Raw genomic sequence first — 21,155 nt, forward strand, 5'->3', positions numbered from 1 at the left:
TCCCCCATGAGCTGAACAAGACAAGTCCACATAAGAAATATTGTAATGGCCCTCGTCATCTACAGCTTCACTCTCGACCTTGAAATTAGAATCGAGTTCTTCAAAGTCCTTTCCCATTTTTTATTTTTTGTTTCGGATCTCTTTTTATTTTATTTTTTTTTACAATATATAGGGGTGGAGTTTCAAACTCACTTCTTGATCGGGAATACATGCCTTAACTCAGTTGATTTTTTTTAGTTAAAATAAAATTTAGTATATATAATATAAAAAGATATAACTTATAGTAAAATGAATATGATTCCTTAAAGAAAATATAATTTACCATATAGATTTCTTTGATGTCTGATTTATTAGTTTTAAATAAAGAATAAAATTTTCAAAATATCTTTTATTTAAAATAAATATTTTATTAAGAAAAAGAAGAGAGAAGAGAGAGGAAGAAAAGAGAGGAGGGAGGAGAAGAATGGAAGAAAAAGCCAACTTCATTCATAAAAAACGATATAATATTAATATAGTTTGCCAAGTTAACAAACCCAAACATTAACTAAGCAGCTTCATTCACCATTTAGAGTCAGTTCTCCAAATTTTTAATGACTAAAAATGTACTTTTTAAAATTTTAGGGAGTGATTATAACTGTCGATTTTGCAATCTGCTAAATGGAATTCAGTCGAATTATCGATACAATTTATTTTGGTTTGTTCACCCTAGTGTTTAATAGATTTTTAAATTTTCACTTTTGTGTTAGATATTTTTTTTAATCGAAAGACTTATTAGACACATAATTAAAAGCCTAAGAACCTACCAGATACTTTGCAATTCAATGACCTATTATCCAACATCGATAATTGATACTTGTCTCTCACCAAGAGATCATGAGCTTGAATCATTCACCCTCACTTGATGTACTAAAAAACACACATTGAAAGTTCAAATGACCTATTACACAACTTTGAAAGTTTAATAACGAATGCACGGACATACCACTTGAAATAAACAAATTTCGTTGGTGAGCAAATTAAATTGTGTCAAATAGCATGCCAGTGGACCCCACTGTCCAAATATGCCCATAGATGGTTAACAAATTTTGACCAACCTAATTACAAATTGAATATTAATGACGAAATTAAAATTACCCAAAACATTTAGCCATATAAAAATAGAATCTAATCTAAGATTTAAAAATAAAAAGAAGACCACCACCCCCATCATCATGATGAACAAAGAAGAAAATTTTCGAAATGGCCATTATCTCAAATGGTTACGAGTAAATTGCGTTGCAATACATTATGATTTTGATTTTGATTTTGAACTACACATTATTATTTCTTAACACATAATATATTCTCTACAATATGGAGAGCGAGCAGCCGTTCTTCAAAAACCTGTTTATGGTAACTCAACAGGCTTAATGTTCCATATATCTTTCGCATATTCATGAATGGTTCGGTCACTGCTGAACTTGTATGAGCCTGCTGTGTTCAAGATTGACATTCTCGTCCATTTCTGTCCAAAAAAAAAGACCAAGTTTTTTTTGGTTATGGAATGGATAACAGAAATAAAACTAATCACTTGCTCTTTGTTTTGTAGGACTTTCTTTCAAGCACATAAGACAGCCCACAAGTACCAACTCAATAAAAGATGGTATTTAAACTGAATAGAAGGGCATGGCTGCAAATTCCGCCACTTACAAAGGTAACACACAAACAATAAAAAGTACCGGTGGCAATTAAGGTTCCATTTGATAACCATTTTGTTTTTGAAAATTTAGCTTATAAACGCTACTTTCGAATGGATGTTTCTTCGTTGGATTATTATTTCTTTAAAATGGTTTTGTAAATTTAAAAAGCATAATTTTTAGATATAAAAAAACAAAATTAAAAACAAAATCGTTATCCAACACGCCTAAGTTTTCCCGTTAAAAAAATAATAGAAAAAGTAAGGGCATCTATCGAAATGATTGTAGATCTTACCTTTTGATCCCGATAGGCCTCATCCACCTGCTCTTGACATTCAATATAACTGGGGAAGTCCTTTCCCACGAGGAAATAATCTGCACGACCAAAACCTTCATTCCCTTCCAATGATCCTATCATTTCTTCATAATCATAAGACCCAAAAACACCACTTCGAACATATTCTTTCACTTCTTCAAACCGAGGATCCGGGATAAACTACATTGACACACCAATCTTAGAATGCAAGATATAAATTTGAAACTTTTCTTCTCATATTAATTTGTTTGGACAAGAAACGGAGTTGGAAAGTAAATCCACTTGGTTTTGCATTGTTGCCGCAGTTAATTCATTAAGTTTAAGAATTGGCATACCTTTCCTTCAGCTCTTTCTTTCCTGAGCCCAGCAATCTCGTGGGCTTTAGCGCCGAAAAGGAAGAAGTTTTCAGCTCCAACTTCTTGCCTTATTTCAACATTGGCTCCATCCAAGGTCCCAATCAGGATGCAGCCATTCATTGCAAACTTCATATTACTCGTTCCACTGGCTTCCATTCCAGCAGTACTGAAATAAAAGGAACAGAAAAATGAAGAACTGCGTACGAATTTCTCAAATACAAGATGATTTAAGCACTCGTTTTCCTCATTGTCATGAAAGAAATAAACAATTGCAAAAGCGAAAAAGTTTGCACCTACAGTACTTTCCTAATTTCTTCAGGGCAGGGTGTGAAGTTCGAAGTCAATTTTGGTTCCTTTCCTCTCTTTTTTACCCCCTTTAATAGGTTGACAAATTTAGTTCTTTAATTGGTACTACAGAGGACTACAAACTTTTAAGTTTTAATACTGATGTAATACGTTGGACGTTCTTCCCCCTGAATAAACAGAAAGAGTTGAAAATTATCTACAACACCACTCAAATTTGTCGTTGTACACGTCAACTGAACCATCAATACTTTTTTTTTGAGTCATCAAGAATTAGAAATCAATCGTGATGTAAAGCATCGATTTGATATTTTAATACTTAACATAAAATAACATGAATACTTTCTATAGTTCTACATAAGTTCATATTGAGTAACATCCGTTTGACAAGGTTATGAGCCAATAAAGTTAAGAGCAAGGATGGTCTTTTCCATCATTAGCATCCAATACTGGGGTCAAAAGATCTAAGCCCGCACATTCACTAGGTAGAAAATTCCTCGTACTAACATGATAATCCACAGTCTTATCCTAGCTACACAGTAAAGAAAACTATGCAAGGGAAACAATAGATCATTGTACCTGATATGCTGGGACAACTCACTAGCAGGAATTAGTAACTCAGCAACACTGACGTTGTAATCAGGAACAAAAATAACCTGAGGTAAATAGACAGTGCAGGTATGATGAGATGTTTGATAGAAACAAACAACTAGAAACAGATTGAAAGATAAAAGTAATTCGAGGTACTTGGACCCTCCCTAACAATCTTACTCAAGCCTAAACCACACTAAACAATTGCCTACCTTCTTCCCTTCCCCCTCACTCTATTTATAATCATAATCAACTCTTTGGCCTAATTACTAATATCCTCTTGATATCTTAATAATATTCTTAATTTTGTCTTAATAGCGTTCTTTTTCTTTTTTTTGAACAATAAACAAATTTTCATTGATAATGAAAAGGAGAAAAAGTTTAAGGATACAAACTCTGGAAGGAGTGAGAGAAAAAGAGAAAAGTACAAAATAAACAAAATAGAGACTCAATAAAGAGAGATACAATCAAAATAAGAACAATAAAATAGATTCTGTTTCATCTCCCTCTTTGAGCCAGCAGATTTTACATTTTTGAAGTAGATTCTGTTCCTTGAAAATGTATAGATTGAATAATTCTTGCTGAAGTTTAATCTACCTTCCACTTCTTCTACACAAATTCCCAAGGACTCGTCCTTTGCATCAATATGTACTATATCTATCTTGATAGGAGTACTATATCTATCTTAATAGCATTCCTATCGATGTCATTTGAAAAAAATGTAACAAATGAAGTGTTTACTATTCTATTTAGAATAATAGATGATGTATTGAAAAGTTACAAAGAAAAATTTATTTCCAGTCCAAGGGGATTATAAATTTAAGGTCAAATCTAATTTTCTTAGAAACTTAGGGAAAGGAAAACTTAAAACACCTGCTGGCCTGTCGACAAATGCCACAGAATCATATGGCAATCTAAAGTGAAATCTAATATGAATTACTTTTACCACTAGAGCTAAACTGGAAAATGAAGGTTACCATTGTGATTTGTGAACCTAGATGCAACTCATAGAATAACTAAATTCAGTGAAATCAGAAAATCCAGGCTTTCAACTGCAGAATCAACTTGTATCCCACAGTACAATCAACGTTATGCCTCCCCCCTTTGCATCCCCACTTGGGGATTGGAAACTTGAGAAGTAAAAATTTTGCCTTTGTGGCCAAGTAAGTGGCTTTGGAGAATCCCAAGGAGAGAGAGGCTATAAATTTTAGCAAGTATCGCCTTCATGAACAGGGTTGAAACAGAAAAGAGACTAAGAAAGTGATAGGCCTTCGGCAAGAATAACCAGTAGGTGGAGCGGGTAGGACCGTTATTCTGGCTTGAGAAATGATAAGCTTTTCTGGAGGCAATGAAAACATTAGTGATTTGTGGGAGACTGTCAAGTTTAATGCTTCTTTATGGTGCTCTAGAAAAAAACATTGAGTGATTTATGGTGCTCTGCAGGAGACTTTGTTAGTTATATGGATGTTATATGTAACTGTTCTTGCATTTGGAAAATATGTTAACTAATTATGAACGTATTTTATGTTCAATCAATTTATATTCATATGAAGCATCATATGCTATTTATTTTTTATGTTCTCAAACAGTTCTGTTAAAATTTAATTTGGACCATTAATAAGGATTGCGGTAGGATTTAAATGTACTATTAGGGAATAAAACCAACAAATAAAAAGCTACAAATGAAACCCATATCTAAATGATTGCAGAAGGCAAATATGCTTAGTTTAGTGACAATTCACGTGCTTGATTGTACCTTCAATAAGTCACCAATTTCAGGATCATGGTTTACTGTGGCCCCAACATCTGTGATGAACTTCACAATCCTCTTGGCTTGCACATAGGTGGCAAATGCTTTCCCTCCAAAGATACAAACTCGTGGAACAAATGCTTCTTTCCTTTCTTCTGCACTCATTTCTTTCATCTTCTTGTAGCGGTAAACAATCCCCAATATATTCAATAGTTGTCTTTTGTATTCGTGAATGCGCTTCACCTGAAAAAGAACAGAAAAAAAGAATCAGCATCATATGTGAGCATACTCTTAACAGAAATATACATATCAGACTGCATAATTTGATACAGAGATGTAAAGGAAAGAAAAAGAAACAATTTTACTATTGTTATTATTGGTTTTGCCAAAGATAGTGGAGGATAAACCTAGAAACTCCAATAAATCGTCCACACACAGCATCTAATTGTGAAATAATAAATGCGGGGGCATTAAAAAATAACGACCTGGATATCAAACATAGCATCCGGGCTGACAGTATACCCAGTTTTTTCTTTCAGAAATGATACAGCTTTCAACTTATTGTTCCTTTTTGCTGTCCTCCATTGAGTTTGAAGATCCTCGTTATCTGCAAACTGTGAGAAAGAGAGAGAGAGAGAGAGAGAGAGAGTCATGTGTATGTATATACTGGTAACCAAGCCATATAATAAGATCAACAACCTAGAAAGTGAGTTACCATTTTCAATTCGCCCAGCTTTTCAGTGTTTAGAACCCAGTCCTCTGAGCCAATCCAGTTTGTTATAAGTTTGCTTAAATCAGGATTGCAGAAACGAATCCACCTTCTAGGAGTCACTCCATTGGTTTTGTTTTGAAATTTTTCAGGCCACAACTGCCAAATTAGAACATGGGGTTATGAAATGATTGGGTTGAATCCTTCTTCCAACAAACATGGAAGACTCAAGAAGGTTTCAATATTTTCTCAAGTACATACCTTATAGAATGCATTGAACACTTCGTCCTTTACTATTTCACTATGTATCTCTGCGACCCCATTAACTGCATGACCACCTGCAACACATAGATTAGCCATCCGAACCATCTTTGGTGGTGGTGGTATTGGTTCCACTTTCTTATCCTGAATGCCTTTGCTTTCAGGTTCATCTTCTTCCTCAACAGTTTCATCTTCACCGATAGACTTGGCTTGCCCTTCTGAGTTTTCTTCATCGGCAGAATCAACTTCATTCGAGATTTCAGGTTCTTCGGTTGATGCAACGACAGAACTTTCTTCAGGTTCAATAATTAAATCAGAATAGGCAGCTGGCAAATCAACATTTTCTAAAATTCTCAACTCCTTCAGCTTTTTATGTAACAGCTTGAGATCTGCTGTACCATATTCTGAAATAATAGTTTGGATAAGCTGAAAACAATAAATCAGGGATAAGAATAATTAGAACTTAAACGTCAATACTGTGGAACTTTGAATAGGATGTTACATAGCAATACCTCTTCATCAATCTGTTCTATGATCTCAACATGTCGAGGAAGTAGTTGCTGCATGAGTTCCAAACTCCATTTCTCCAATGCCTCAGGAAGAACAGTATGATTTGTGTAAGCCACAGTCCTAACCAACAGATGGTAGAAAGAAAGGAATATATTTACAGGCTTAAGATTAAACTCAATATACATTATAGATCATTTCAATCAACTACCAAGAAGTAATACAGGAGGGCAGTAAGGCCTTGTGATCTTATCAGGCTTTTTGCCTGTGAAATGAACGATTATATACGTAGAGCTAAAACAGTTGGAAGCTACAGGATGCCATAAAAGAATAATAAGGGAAATTTGTTTAACATAAAAAGGTAATGAGGCTCTGCCCTTTATTATCCAATGATAGATCAACATGTATGGTCTTCATGTAAATCAACCAAAAATATTGAAATATTAAGAAGGATAGGCTAAAACATCGCTTATAATGTACCTTTGAGTAATCTTCCAGGCTTCTTCCCAACTTAAACCCTTCAAATCCAATAAGATTCTCATGAGCTCTGGAATGCATAGAGTTGGGTGAGTGTCATTCATCTGCACAGCAACCTTCTCGGGAAATTCTTCCCATTTTTTGTTTGCACCAGATCTTCTCTCAAAACGTGCAACTATATCTTGTAGAGATGCTGAACATAAAGTATACTGTTGCTTCAGACGAAGAATCTTTCCTTCAATTGAATCATCCCCGGGGTAGAGCACATGGCAAATCTGAAGTAAATAAGACGAACCATTTTTATAAAATTTTAACGTACAAACTGAAGATTCGGGTCTTTTTTTTTTTTTAAGGAAACAGAACTTTTCATTGAAGTATTGAAAAGTTAAATGGTCTCACACATGGATCCCCATCACTCGCTATTTCTATGCAATATTCAAATAAACCACACATGCCGCCCTAAAATCTTATAAAAAGACCTATCTAAACAAATATATAAATAAAAAATTTGAGGAAACGAAAATCATTACAAAATAGCTTTTTAACCAGAATAAGCACTACAAGCTGATAATTATTAGATTCTTAGGAAAGCAACGTGTAATATTTAATCATCTTGAATCTTTCATTCCACAGAACTTCTTTTCATAAAGTTCTCTATCTTTCTAACCAAAAACTCTATAATAAGCTTTAACCATTTCAATCCAATGCATTTTAGCAGAGATAGTTGAAACCATAAGAGAGAGTTTGTGCAATCAAGTAGGCATTTGAACCTTGTCAGCACTTGCAAGGGCCTCTGATGCTTTGGTATGCTCTCCAGCATTAAAAGCAGATAAATCAAAATCTTCCGTTGGAGCTTTAGTTGACCAAAGTCGCAGGTTGATTGTATTTTTTGTTTTATATCCTGGAATCGGAACATCATATGCTACAGCCTCTATATCCTCTCCTCCGGTCCAGTTTTTTTTACCATCTGATCCAATAACAACCTTCCCGTAGAATTTTATAGGATACTTGATATCATTTCTGACAACTTCCCAAGGGTTACCAATCTGGAATGAAAAAGAACAGAAAAATAAAATATATTAAAGCCAATGCTGAAGTGTACTTGTACTGATAATTACTACAGAAAAGTTGAAATACCTCGAGCCAATTTTCAGCAACCTCCTCCTGACCATCTTTAGTAATTTTCTGTTTGAATAAGCCATACCTGTACCTTAGTCCATATCCCCATGCTGGGTAATTTAGTGTTGCCAAAGAATCCAGAAAACAGGAGGCGAGCCGCCCAAGGCCCCCATTTCCAAGAGCAGCATCTGGTTCCTATTATCATTATCAAAGAATTAAAAATTTCTTTATCACGACCCTTCTTTAATGAAAGGAGTTAACCAGAACAGAATTCCACAAGAGAGAAAAGTATGAGATAAGACATCCACTATGGAAAGAGGGGGGGAGGGGCGGAGTTATGTAGAGTCCTAAATGGAGAAGAGAAATAAATAGATGCCAAGTTATTTAGAATTTCAAGTTCAGAAATTAACAAATGCATCCACCCTATTAAACACTACGAACACCTTGAAAATGTCTTATCTTCCTTTCCACCCAAAGAACCTACAGCATAAGGCACTCCCGAACAAGCAGCAAACGCTATTGAAGTTCAAAGATGGAACAAAAATTCACCAACATGAAGCCAACTAAAACATAGCTCAAATGGTTAAGGCATTATATATCTAGAAGGTTAGATGTTCGAATGTCCACCCTCAAAAAAGAAAAGAAAAATTACCAACTTGAAAAAACAGTTGCACATCATGTTCAACATTAGCAAAAGAAAGAATGAAATGTTCTTGGAATGAATTACTCTAAACTGGAAGCAAATCTTATCAGATAACCTTACCTGACAAGCCACATTTTCTAATTCGTATCCAAGCTTGCTCAATGCCTCTGCATATGCACCAGTGAGCTCCAAATTACCAATTGCATTTAACAATGCTCTACCCTGCAGAGAAGGAGGGAAAGAACAAGTAAACAACTATAAGTACCTACCAAGCGCAAATAAGTGGGATATAATCCATATTGGGAGATCACTAACCTGCAGAAATTCCATCGACAAATAATATGCCTGCTTGACATTCAACTTTTCGTAAAGTTCATATGTCGCATTCCAATTTATGATAAGAGCATCTCGAACACTTTGTGCAGTGGCAAAGAAGGCCTTGGGCAGGTCAAATCGATCAGGAGAAAATAAAGGGGTAAACTCTGCATGGTATTTAATACTCGAAGCAATAGATGCGGCGTCCGGCGTGAAAGCACTTGCAACGATTGAAGATTCTGTAGGAAAACCAAAAAGAGTAGCTTACGCAGTGTAGCATAAAGCCTATAATAGTTTTATGATATACGAAAGTTCTGAAAATTAAATGATATGGAAACCATTACATAATGCAAGCTGATCCCATCCCTTAAAAAAGTACTGAAAAGAGAGTGAAAAATAGAGAGAGGGGACAGGAAAGGAAGAAAGAAAGAATTCACTATCAAAAGAACGTGTCGATTTCTTTTGCAAGGATGCTAAAAACGACTTCCAATCGTCAATTTCGACAACTTCATTCCAACCGTAACAGAACAGTATATATATTATATCGGTACATTATAAAACGAAGAAATGAACCATTTCAATGTCCTCCAATGCACGGCCAATGCCAATTGTTGCAATTTTCCGGCATAATTAGTTTACTAGAAGGTGAAAATAAAATCTCTCGAGCTCAGTGATCAATTTTTAAAAGAGAAAAATATATATATAGCAGAGCATATTATGAGCATATAATCCTCAGGAAGTATCAATGGCTGGGCGAATCCACAAAAAACGGAAGGAAATCAATGAGATCAGAGAGACGAACAAAGTACCTTCATCAGCAACTGGATCATCCTTCAACTTCTGCTTCGGCTCACTGGACACATTCTTCACCGCAAATGTCCTCCTTGCGGATCGCCAGTTCGAGGTCCGAACCAGCAGCAACTTCGATTTACCATACTTGTGGCTCAAACCAAGAAGAGTAGGGAAGGAATTGGCGTGCGAAAACGAGTCGGCTCGATTCAAATTGACAGTCAACTGGGAGCTCGCAGCCATTGAGTAGATCACAGAGAAGTAGAGAGGAACTGAGTATGAATCTGCCGCCTGGGTTTCTTCAGCAGATCATGGAGATATTAAATAGCAGGCGTTGAGTTGAAGGTGACTGAAGAAATTGAATCACGGGCCCTCCATGGAATGTGTATAGTATCTCTCTGGTTATGGGGGTTTAATCCTGTGCGACTCCACCATTGTGATCGATCCTATGAGTGGTTGCCATTGTCTTTTCTTTTTGGATTTTTTTTTGTTGTTGTTAAACTTATTTATTGCATCTAACCTATGTTTTAAATGCTTTTTTTTTGGTAAAAAATGGGATAAATTTGGGATAGTATTTATGTGTTTATCGGTAGTAAAAAAATTTCCAGCATGTATAAAAAAATATTTTTTTTCCAAAAACATAGATATTTTTCCATTTTAAAATGTCGATAAATAAAAAGTAGATATATATATATTAATTGTGTATATGTATTATTCGTAAAATTGGAGGGTGAAAAAGTTTTGAGGTTGAGTTTTCAAAAAATAGATATATTTTGAGACAACATCTTATTTTTTAAAAGTCACATGAATTTTGCCTCTAAAATTTGTAGCGATATATGTGTTTAAAAAATTCTAAAAATGTGCGTAAAAATTAAAATATTTATCATTTTACAAAATCATAATTTTATTGTTATATTTACAAAAATTTAAATATTTGTCATATTTATAAAATCATAATTTTAATGGTCAATGATTCATATAGTAATAAAATTACGGTTGTGAGAATATGACAATTTCTTAAATTTTTTTATTAGGAGCATATCTCTTTTTGATTTTTAGCCAAAAAAATATATTAACTAAATAGTATGCTAATAAAGTTTTTAATTAAAATAACAATAACCAATAATAAATTTTAAATTGTTTTATTGCTATACTATTTATATTATTTGATAGTAAATTTATTTTTTTAATTATTTTAACAATTTCTTTGATATTAACAAATAATAACAAATTAAATTAAATGACCTTATTAAAAAATTAATATAATTTTTATTAGAAGAACCATGATTGATATAATTAAATTTTATTGTTATAATTAGAATCACAAATTATTACTGATATAATTAAATTTTATTGTTAACTACCATCACTAAGAAGATGAAGTTCCAGTTCCGTTCCAGTTCGACCATACAAATTTTAGTACTACAAAAGTAACCACTCTCTGTGTTTGCAATATAATTTTACATTTCTATTTTGTTTAGTACAACATGTGGGGGTGAAAGATCGAACTCACAACCTCTTGGTTGGAGATGGATGTCAGCTAAATTATATTCACTTGAACTCTAAATATTTATTTGATGTTGTAAGATCTCACATTATTTTAAATGATGTTGACATGAGACAGACAATAAATGAAAGTAGCATATCCATACTATTTATTATTATAAATTATTCAATCTCCCCTATACAATCGTTGATAGCAAAGCATAGTTGGAACTACTTTCTACATCGGTAACTTTTAACAAATATCAAAATATTTTTATTCAATGAATAAGATACTAATTCTCCTTAAAAAAAAGAGAGAGAGATTCTAATTCTCCAGTATGAACATATTTTAGTGACCTAAATATCAACTACCATCACAAAGAAGGAGTTGGATCATAAAAATCGTTATTACCACACGACTCAAAAGTAACTAATCTCGATATAATTTTAAATTTATAGATATTTCTTTAATATTGTAACATCTCACGTTATTTTACAATAAATGGGACAATCCATATTAATTATTATAAATTTTTCAATCCCACCTGTAAAATTGTTGAACTAAATGATACTAATTCTACTATTTATTTAAATTAAAAGTTGGATTTCATAGTGCTCAACTAGTTCACTTTGGTAAGTTTTCTTTAAAGCCAGGGTCCAAATCTCTACCACTTGTAAATTTGTAATATTCTATATGGAAAAGCGAAAAAAAAATCGATTTGATAAAACAAAAAGTATTAAATTGAACTAATTATATGATTAAAAGATAATTATTTTTATTTTATTTTATTAAGAACGGGAGGAAGGACTTTGGGAGGCGCAATGGACCGTCCATTCGTTTCTTCTTTTTATTTATTTTTTGAAAGACGAACCGTCCATTCCTGTGTCGTGAATCCCACGGAGATCTTTCTTCTTTTTCCTTTTTTATTACAGAACGGAGATTTTTTTTTACCGTCCATCGTCTTAATTGCTATTTCCAATGTCTGACGTGTATATATTAACGGCTAAGATTATTTGAGAATTTTTATTAATTAATATTCATCTCGTTTTATTTCAATTTCTACCAAAATCAGAAACAAAATTGAGGTAAGTTGAATTCATTTATTCGAAAAAAATTTTGGCACTACGGGAGTACGTAGTTATTCTATTTATTTATATTATAATTTTTTATTTATAAATAATTTTCTTAATGTTGGTAGACCCGCTTCATTTTTAAATAATGCTAACCTAATCTACAATAAAAAGCAGTAGCATCTATATTATAGGAAATTTTTCTATAATTTATTTTCTCTTTTAACATTTATCTCTATTCTCTTGTCTTAGATCGTGGTGTCTAAATTTTGACTCCTCTAACTTTTCTATCTCCTTATCACTAATCTTTCTCTCTCTAATATATTCCTCACTTTCTAGTTTCTCTCTTTCCAACAATTTTGTGTGACTAATTTTTGTTTCTGACATATTTTTTATTATTCTTTTTAACTTTTATCATCCTCAAAATTTCTATCTAAAAAACTTCGTATTTATTAATAAAGGATTCTAGACGAATGACACGTCTACGTAATTAGGACATATGCCTTTTATTTTTTTTTGAAATTCAGACAAAAAGGTGTAAATGATTGATTCACCCGTGTAAGTGTATGGTTCTACTTGACACAATTCACATTAATTTAAGGTAAATTAATTCAACCAACAAAACTTAGAATAAATGGATCTTTTTTCCAAATAAATATCATGATTTTTTTTAGTACAACATATGAGGATGGGGGATCGAACTCACAACCTCTAGATTAGAGATATATGTCAATACCACTAAGCTATGTTCGCTTTGATAAATAAATATTATGATTACGAAGATAATATAAGCTAAAAGCATATTTGAAGTTTCTATCTGTGAATTATACCATTTTAATCCCTATACAAAATGGCTTCAAATTAGACTTTATATAATATAATTTTCAGCAAGGTTATGTATAGTCATTGTATATGTCAATTTTGCTTTTATTGATATTAGCATCTATATGTGACACCACATATTGTCAGGTCAACTTGCTAAGAGTCCCAACGGTATTGATTATTTATTGACAAATAAATGATAGAGATTTATAAAGAGGTTATTACCAATCTATAATGATCAAAATAAAACAGTTAAAAAGTATACAATATTATGAAAAAGAGACATGAAAGTAGTAAAATGTATATACTATATAATTTATTTTCATAAAAATTAGTATATGATACCATATATACAATAAATAAATAAATAAGTAGTTAGGTTGGTTTAGTTGAACCCAAACTTATTTTAGATAACTAATTGAATCAACCAAACTCAAAGAGTTTTCATTTATTTGAACACAAATCAATATAAACTCACCATTTGAGTTGTATTGATCGATTTTTTCGGATAATCGAGTTTTTTAAATACTTTTAATTCAATGTTTAAAATTTGTTAAATTATAAAATAAACAACTATCTCACAAATTTACTTTGTGAATTTCGTTCGTGATAAATATAAAGATAATTGTGGATCGATAAAACACCTAAATATTATTCAAAATTTAAAATATTGGTGGCAGTGCATCTCCTCCAAAGAAAGATATTTCCGCTGAAGGACAAAGCAGGGAATATAAGTTGGTGAATGATGAAACACAATTTGCAACCGTCCACGTGACATCATGCTAGCTGATGACGTGGACAAAGGGAGGGATATTCCCGTGCGATGCAGCTTCAAAAGGTACTGATGAATGCTCACAGGTCAATAATTGGAAATCTGATGCGCATAAGATCACATGGCCAATCAATTTTGAGGTGAAGTAAAAGCCATTCAATTCGGCGTCGTTTCGCTAAATTCCCACGTGCTTCGAGTCAATTAAAGGGGCCATTCTTGTCCGTATAAATTTACACCTCAGTTTTCATCGTTGTTCTCTTTTAATTTTCTGGCAGCTTCTTAATGACTATTTCTCGATTTTTTTAACGGAATATATTTTTGGTCCTCTATTTAGTATTTACAATTTTAAAATCAACACCTTTAATCCCTTTAATAGACAAGGTTCGGAAAAATGCCTGTTTGATTTCTAAATTATTTCTGGCAGCTTTTTATTTTTTTGATTTAATTAATATTATTTTTATAAAAAAAATTATTTTTGTGTAGCTTATAAATAGTAGATCCTCCTGCAAGTTCATAATAACATTAATGGAATAATTATGTTAAAATAAAATTGAATTTGAAATGTTGAAATTCATATTTAATTTACATAAAAGCATTAAATAGTAAAATAGATTTGATACATTAAAAGAAAAATAAATATATTTTTATTAGAATATAATAATATAACATTTTCATATGTGATATTAAATTTTATTTTTTGACAATAATAATAATAAAGAATATAGTTTTTAGATTAAAATATGAGTTGAATCAGTTCACAAACCTTCCATTTTAATAAGAGAAATAAAAATTTTCCACTTAACCTATTTTTTGTCTAAAGAAATTTAAATTTGCTAATGTTAATGTATTCACAATATGAGAAACATACATCTTAGATTTGATCCACTAGATAAATGTATTAAAGGGGAAATAGTGTTCCAAAGTGTCAAACCTTGGTGCCAACTATATGCCTACGTTAATAATTAATTTTTAGAATTTACTTTATCAAATAAATAAATTCTACCATAGTTATTATTCCTATTAATTACACACAACTATACTCTGCAATATTAATATCTCTATTAATTACATACAACTATAGTAATAGTATATTTCTCTTATATCCAATTGGCAAAGTTTTTTTTTAAAAAAAAAAAACTTAATTCGTTTTTTGTGGAATTTCATATATCATCGTTCCCTTAAAATATTAAAAAATAAAAAAGGAACTATAACATCAAATCATGATACATCGTCCAAATACAAAGGCCAAAAATAAAACAATTTGAAAACAAAAACACAGACCAAGTATGGGATCGGTAATGAGAGTTGAATAAATGGAGAAAAAGAATTTTCTGCACATTTTCTGGAATGTATACCGTGAATATTACAAAACGAATAGGAGATATGAACCTAAAAAAGAAAAAGAAAAAGAAAAAAACCCAATTCAATGGGGACCTGTAGGAGCAAATGTTGTCCAATGTCCATAGCCTAATTCTAAAAAATGACACTATATTATGGTATCAGATGAATAACAGAAGAAGTACTAACAAAAATTTAAAGCAACTGGTGGCAAAAATGCTGTCCTAGACCTTCTTCTATGCACCTCTAATGGCATGACAGCATACGCATCAAATCAAACTCTTTTCTTTCCTATATATCCTCTCTCTGTGCCCCTGCAGGAAGATGAATAACAGTATCCTTTCGCAGATCGAAAATTTTTTTAAAAAGGAAGGAAGAATTTCTATTGCTACATACTCAAAGAATGAATCCGGTACGGGACGAATGCCCATCATCATCGATGCCGCACCGATTGGGGCGAGTTCTATTGCTCTCATTGCCTTGCCTTCTGCTGAGCTTTCAAAATGTTGTGTTCAGTTCATATCATTTTGAAACTTTTTTGTTTTCTAATTGGTTTATCTGTTCTGTTCCTTTAGCTGTCTCTCTGTTAGTAACTATGATTCCACGATGTGACAGTTTCTTATAAAATCATTGGAGTAGTTGACATACTTGGTCCAGAAGGGACGGAGATGCTCGAAGCCGATCTCCAACCACGGTTTTAGCTGCCCATTGTAGTGGATAACTGCGGCATTCTTCACGTTCTCGACACTAGTCCGTTCCTGATAACCCAAGCCAAGCATGTGCCATGAAGGATCAATTGGATGAACTTGACCTCTAAATGCAATCAAAGCAGGGGGTAGGGTACCCAGCTTCCACATTGTCAGATTTGACCTCAAATTCTGCAACACAAAACTCAATCATCAAAACAAACGGATAAGATGCATCTTGGACATCATAGTAAAAATTCGATGGGATCAGCATTTTATCACTCATCATAGTATAATTTACAAAAATTGTAAGACATCCTCCATCTTCGCCTAGTTTACCAAAACCAAATTTACAAGAATGAATTATAAGCACGACATCAAAAAATGAAGATATAAATTATGACAACTTCCTAATTTTAATTTCTTTCTTATCATCTTTAAAGTAAAATTCATACCACAATTACCTTTCTCAACCATGAGTGGTATATTTCCCTTATATTTGTCCTTCTCCAAGCATGAAGGTCAAAAACGTTCATCCCATAGGCCCAGGCACATTCATCAGGATTTAAATGCTTTGCTATAATTGGATGGGAAAAATTAAAGTAGTTGCGGAACCGCTTTGACATTACCCACTCATCATCACCTTTGCAAGTTTCCACAGCTCCATTTACCTTTCCTTCAAGGTCAATATCCCACAGGGGAGACAAATCACGCTGAATCACAACATCATCATCTAAGAAGACCACCTTGTCAAGGTTTGGGAAGAGCTGTGCAATTTACATCAAGTTATGTAAAGTAAGAAATGAATCTACAAATAACCTAAATATGCTTGCATTTTTTTTCAATTAACAGAGTACATAGAAGATAAAACTAAAGTCAGTTGAACAAATTCATGGTACAATATTACTAATCGTCATGGCATAACAAATAGGATGAAGCGATCAAGAATACAGATCCAAACTCTCGACCCCTTGAAAACTTATCTTACAAATTGAGTCTGAAGCAATCGAAAAACAGAAGATTTTTTTTTTCACCAAATTCTAGTCAATTTGACCAAACATGTTGAAAAACAAGGAATGGATAAGTATTGCAACAAGTCTAATTACCTCTGGTAAATAAATGCGAAGATGGTTGAGTAAGGATATGTATTTTGGACTTCTAGCCTGCAATTTCGAAGCAAATATCCGTGGAGTTGTATCACTGAGATTTGCACCAACAATATGGTTCCCATGGTAGTAACTTCGTATCCCATTCTGGTTTTCTACAGCTTCGAGCACTGGGATGTTTTCTCTTGTTAACCAGTCAAACTGATGCACGCCTTTGACTTCAACAATTGCAGGTGCGATAGAATTTAGTGCAAACCATGAGTGCATACCAGAGTAAGTCTTCTTGTCAGTAATGACATGAAATACTATCTTTTCAGGTCTGAGAGAAGACTGCACAGCAGAATTGACTACAACAGAAGCAGCCAAAATGTTGTCGGTTGACAGAATAAAGTGGTGATAAGAGTTATCTGAGAGTAAAGGAAGCAACTCTGGAGGAGGCAACTGTTTGCGAGCATGAGCATTGGACGAATATTCATCGGTTAAACGGAGAGACAGGCAGTGGATGCCTTTTGGAATGGAACTAGCCGCAAAGTGCTTGTGCATCAACTCTGCAAACTTGGATTCCCTAATGTCCTTTTCAAATTTCTCCATCTATGAAGGAAAAAAAGCATTACATTAGATTACACTGCATAATAAGGGTGTTTATAGTGTCAATCAGATATCAGAAGCTGAAATATGCCCAAAACCAAAAATGAGATGATACCAAATTTATTGGTTTCTTATGTAAAATTCAGAACCTTATCCATTAAAATTACAATTACTCTTTTATTAATCTAAAAAAAATTAAAATTAAAATACAGGGAAAAAACATTAAAATAAGAGAAATTGAACAAATAAAAATCAACATGGATAAATTAGAAAAGAATGATTTAGAGAATGTACGACTAATAAACTCTTCAAGTCAAATAACACCAAGCTTTAACTTATTATTTCCTATTTAGTTCCCTGTGTTCGTATGACCCTTGAATTTCTGGATATTCATAATTCAAAGTGGAAAGTTTGTTTCTCATCCCCAAAGAATTTGAAAGCTGGTGCTTGCAACCTTTAAAAGGACATAGCAGATTTTCTTTTCCTTTTTCTCTTTTAGAAGGAACTGAGAAGGAACCCATTAAATTGATTATAGGATATAAAGAATAAAATCTTATATGTGCACTCATCACTCGTGGAATGAGAAGTAGGCAACGAAAGTCAGGCAATCAAAGTTCTACGAACATTCATTACAAAAACTTAAAGTTTATACAGCAGAGATGTGGAAAGGAATATAGCTGGAAGAAACAAGAATGAGAATTATACAGTAAATGAGAACGGATGCACAAATGTTCATGCAAAGACATTGAATACACGCAATTTTCCAGTTTCAGGCAATAAATACACATTATAATTCTGACAAACCATATATATACAAATAAGATTTAAACATGGTAGGAAAGATAGAAAAAACCAGGAGTTAGATGTAATGGGTATTACGTTCATCGCTGCATTTAGATTGATCCATATCCATGCGTAAAAAACAAATTCATGGAACCATGTCCGATCGACTTGTTAGCTTTTAGCCAGTTTACTTAATCCTACAAACCAAAGAACCAAGGACACAAACATAGACACATGACACAAAAATGGCAACATGTCAATGTCTAAAAAAGGACACAACACGCTCGAGACATATTAGTTCTTTCTTCTAAAAGTAAACGTGTGTGTAAATATCTCGACATAGTTTAAATATGTAACACTTTAACAGTAAATTTGATATCTAAGTTTAAACATAAAAAGAGAATACAACACATGGAGAAAAGGCAAGAAAAAACCAACAATATTTGGCCAACCCAAAGAAATGAGCCACTAGGCACCAAGAAACTAAAATATTTTTCCACAATTTCCAAAATATCATTCCTAATAGTTTACAGTTTTTCCCGGGTAATATATCATTGTCTGACCACCATTATTGTCTCTTTGATAATGTTTAAACAAGTTAGAGGTTACAATATGCTACTGTTTATTCCTACAAGTGCCAAAATTTCAGCATCGTAGCAAGTTTTTCACAATACAACATTCAAAATTTCTATATATACATACTATGAAATTTTTTTATTTCAGATCCATGTGAGCTAGATGTTGATGTAATATAAGAAATACGTAACTAAGAAGTATCCAATGCATTTACAATAATATAATCTGACTTCAAAAGGTATCCATTCTGCATAGCCTTAGACAAGAAACCTCAATACTACCAAAGCTACCTCTTATCAGCTTATAACATCCCAATAACATCATATTATAAGGATAATAAAACTATCCACAGATCTAAAATGAGGCAGAGAAGACAGAATTCTACTCTGTTGCCAACCCTAAATAACAAGAAATGTTGCAATAAAAAAACTTTTTCCCACAAAATGTGTATGAATCCATAGAACAATACATACCATTGCCTTTAACATCAATGCAAAGGTCCTTGCATCATAATGGTTACCCTCCATTTCTGAAACTAATTGAGTGAAAGAATCTGGCAGCTTTAGTCCATCGGGTATTTCTTCAGTTTTAACTTGATTGAGGACCTTGTAAAAGTCACTGACTAGTCTCTGAAGCAACATTACCACCATGACCAATAGGAAAGAGCTCAAGTTAATAACATATGCAACTGACTTAAGCATACTATAAAATTCAAAACAACGTTATGACTTATGATCACATGTGAAAGGAGTTATTTACCCCTGAACCGTCAACCCTACCAAGAAGCCGTGGTCCCAACCGCCTGCCTAAACAATCTGAAACAGAATAAAGAAAAACATGAATATGAACCGTCTGCCTACTTTTAATTATACAATATCAATTGTCTAGAAAATGAAAATATTAACAAACAGCACAAGCAGACCAGATGTACAAAGAATAACAAGCATTTCAGCGGGAAGAGGAAAATAGAGAAGAAGATGCTTCTTTAGGTACCAAATAAATTCCACGAATGGCTAAATTACGTTTCAATTGAACTTAGCACCAGATCAATGAAATTGAGATTTTCAATTTTCCAGCGCATTATTTTTCATTTAAAAACAGGGGGGAAAAGAGGCATAGTAAATCAAGAAAACGAATCTTGGAGGCAAGAATTCTAATCCAACAAAGTTAAACGTCATAGAGTCCTGATCTAGAGTGCCGACATTAAAATGATCTAATCAAAATAAAATAATACGAAAAACGAAGAACTATCATAAATTTGCCGAAATGGAAAAATCAAATCCCTATCCAATAATGAAATCACGTAACGCTTGAAAACCATCTGACAAGCAATTCGTAAGATCAGCTACACAGATTAACAACGTAGAAAGTTGATAAAAAACATTGAGAACATGAAGAGAAATGGTTAAACGTAGAGTACCAAACGAGGAGCACTTATTGACGCCTTCGAGGGTAACGACGGCAGTGAGGATAAAGACAAAAGGCAAGAGAAATGCGAGGAGGAGGAAGGTGTGGAAAATGGTCCGGTAAGAGATATGGCGAGCTGCAACCTTGATCTTCATGAAATCAATAAAGCCATTATTGGTCGAGATCGTGATGCTTCTCATGCTAGGCGAGAAGTGAAGCTGCATCATCCTCTATGCAGCTTCCTTCAGGTAGTCATCGTCGGCCACGACAACACGACAACAACAGCAACCCTAGCACAGCTTCCCCACCATCCCTACCACCATCCATGGCGGACAAATACCACCATGAAATCTAAACCCGCATCTACCAAACACACAATGACTTTCAGATTGAGATCAAGAAACAAAAAGATTAAAAAAAACAGAAGAGATAAAAATCCCTCCCGAGATTGCCTTGAATCCAAATGCGTCGCCCAGGCAAAACTCGATCAAGAATTCCGAATCGGAGTTCGTATCAATCAATGGAGAATTTGTTGGATTGGCCCGGTAATTGGCTCCTGCGGATCAGAAACTTGGAAGAAGCGCGTAGAGAGAGAGAGAGAGAAGGCGAGGGGAAGAGAGAGAAAATCTTCGTTGGTGTAATGGTGGTTTTGGAGTGAGTTTGGTTTCCAAGATTGTAAAAACGTCTCCCCATTGGCGGATCGCTCCGA

At 33.3% G+C, this 21,155-nt stretch overlaps 2 protein-coding genes across 3 annotated transcripts; both read right to left on the reverse strand.

The window, feature by feature from the left end:
• Positions 1–1,215: 1,215 nt before the first annotated feature.
• LOC111014157 (Glycosyl transferase, family 35) lies at positions 1,216–10,172 on the reverse strand. The gene is made up of 15 exons (XM_022288785.2): positions 9,833–10,172; positions 9,024–9,262; positions 8,829–8,930; positions 8,084–8,260; positions 7,717–7,992; positions 6,950–7,221; positions 6,475–6,592; positions 5,963–6,388; positions 5,708–5,860; positions 5,478–5,606; positions 4,999–5,235; positions 3,231–3,307; positions 2,328–2,514; positions 1,972–2,172; positions 1,216–1,504 (listed from the first exon to the last, which is right to left on the reverse strand). Exons 1-15 carry the CDS (start codon positions 10,053–10,055, stop codon positions 1,388–1,390), a joined length of 2,934 nt encoding a protein of 977 aa, XP_022144477.1. The 5' UTR covers positions 10,056–10,172; the 3' UTR covers positions 1,216–1,387.
• A 5,079-nt stretch (positions 10,173–15,251) lies between these two features.
• Positions 15,252–21,137, reverse strand: GAUT14 (galacturonosyltransferase 14). Of its 2 annotated transcripts, XM_088127853.1 has the most exons (7): positions 20,899–21,137; positions 20,460–20,809; positions 19,799–19,854; positions 19,513–19,668; positions 17,093–17,683; positions 16,451–16,753; positions 15,252–16,178 (listed from the first exon to the last, which is right to left on the reverse strand). In XM_088127853.1, exons 2-7 carry the CDS (start codon positions 20,671–20,673, stop codon positions 15,894–15,896), a joined length of 1,605 nt encoding a protein of 534 aa, XP_087983979.1. In that variant the 5' UTR covers positions 20,674–20,809; positions 20,899–21,137; the 3' UTR covers positions 15,252–15,893. The 2 variants fall into 2 exon arrangements, with proteins under 2 accessions (XP_087983979.1, XP_022144485.1); XM_022288793.2 differs by having other exon boundaries at positions 20,460–21,137.
• Between the last annotated feature and the right edge of the window lie 18 nt (positions 21,138–21,155).

Source organism: Momordica charantia (genome assembly GCF_013281855.1).
Source record: "Momordica charantia cultivar OHB3-1 chromosome 8 unlocalized genomic scaffold, Mcharantia_2.0 BLBB01000008.1, whole genome shotgun sequence".
In the NCBI taxonomy this organism is placed as follows: Eukaryota; Viridiplantae; Streptophyta; class Magnoliopsida; order Cucurbitales; family Cucurbitaceae; genus Momordica; species Momordica charantia.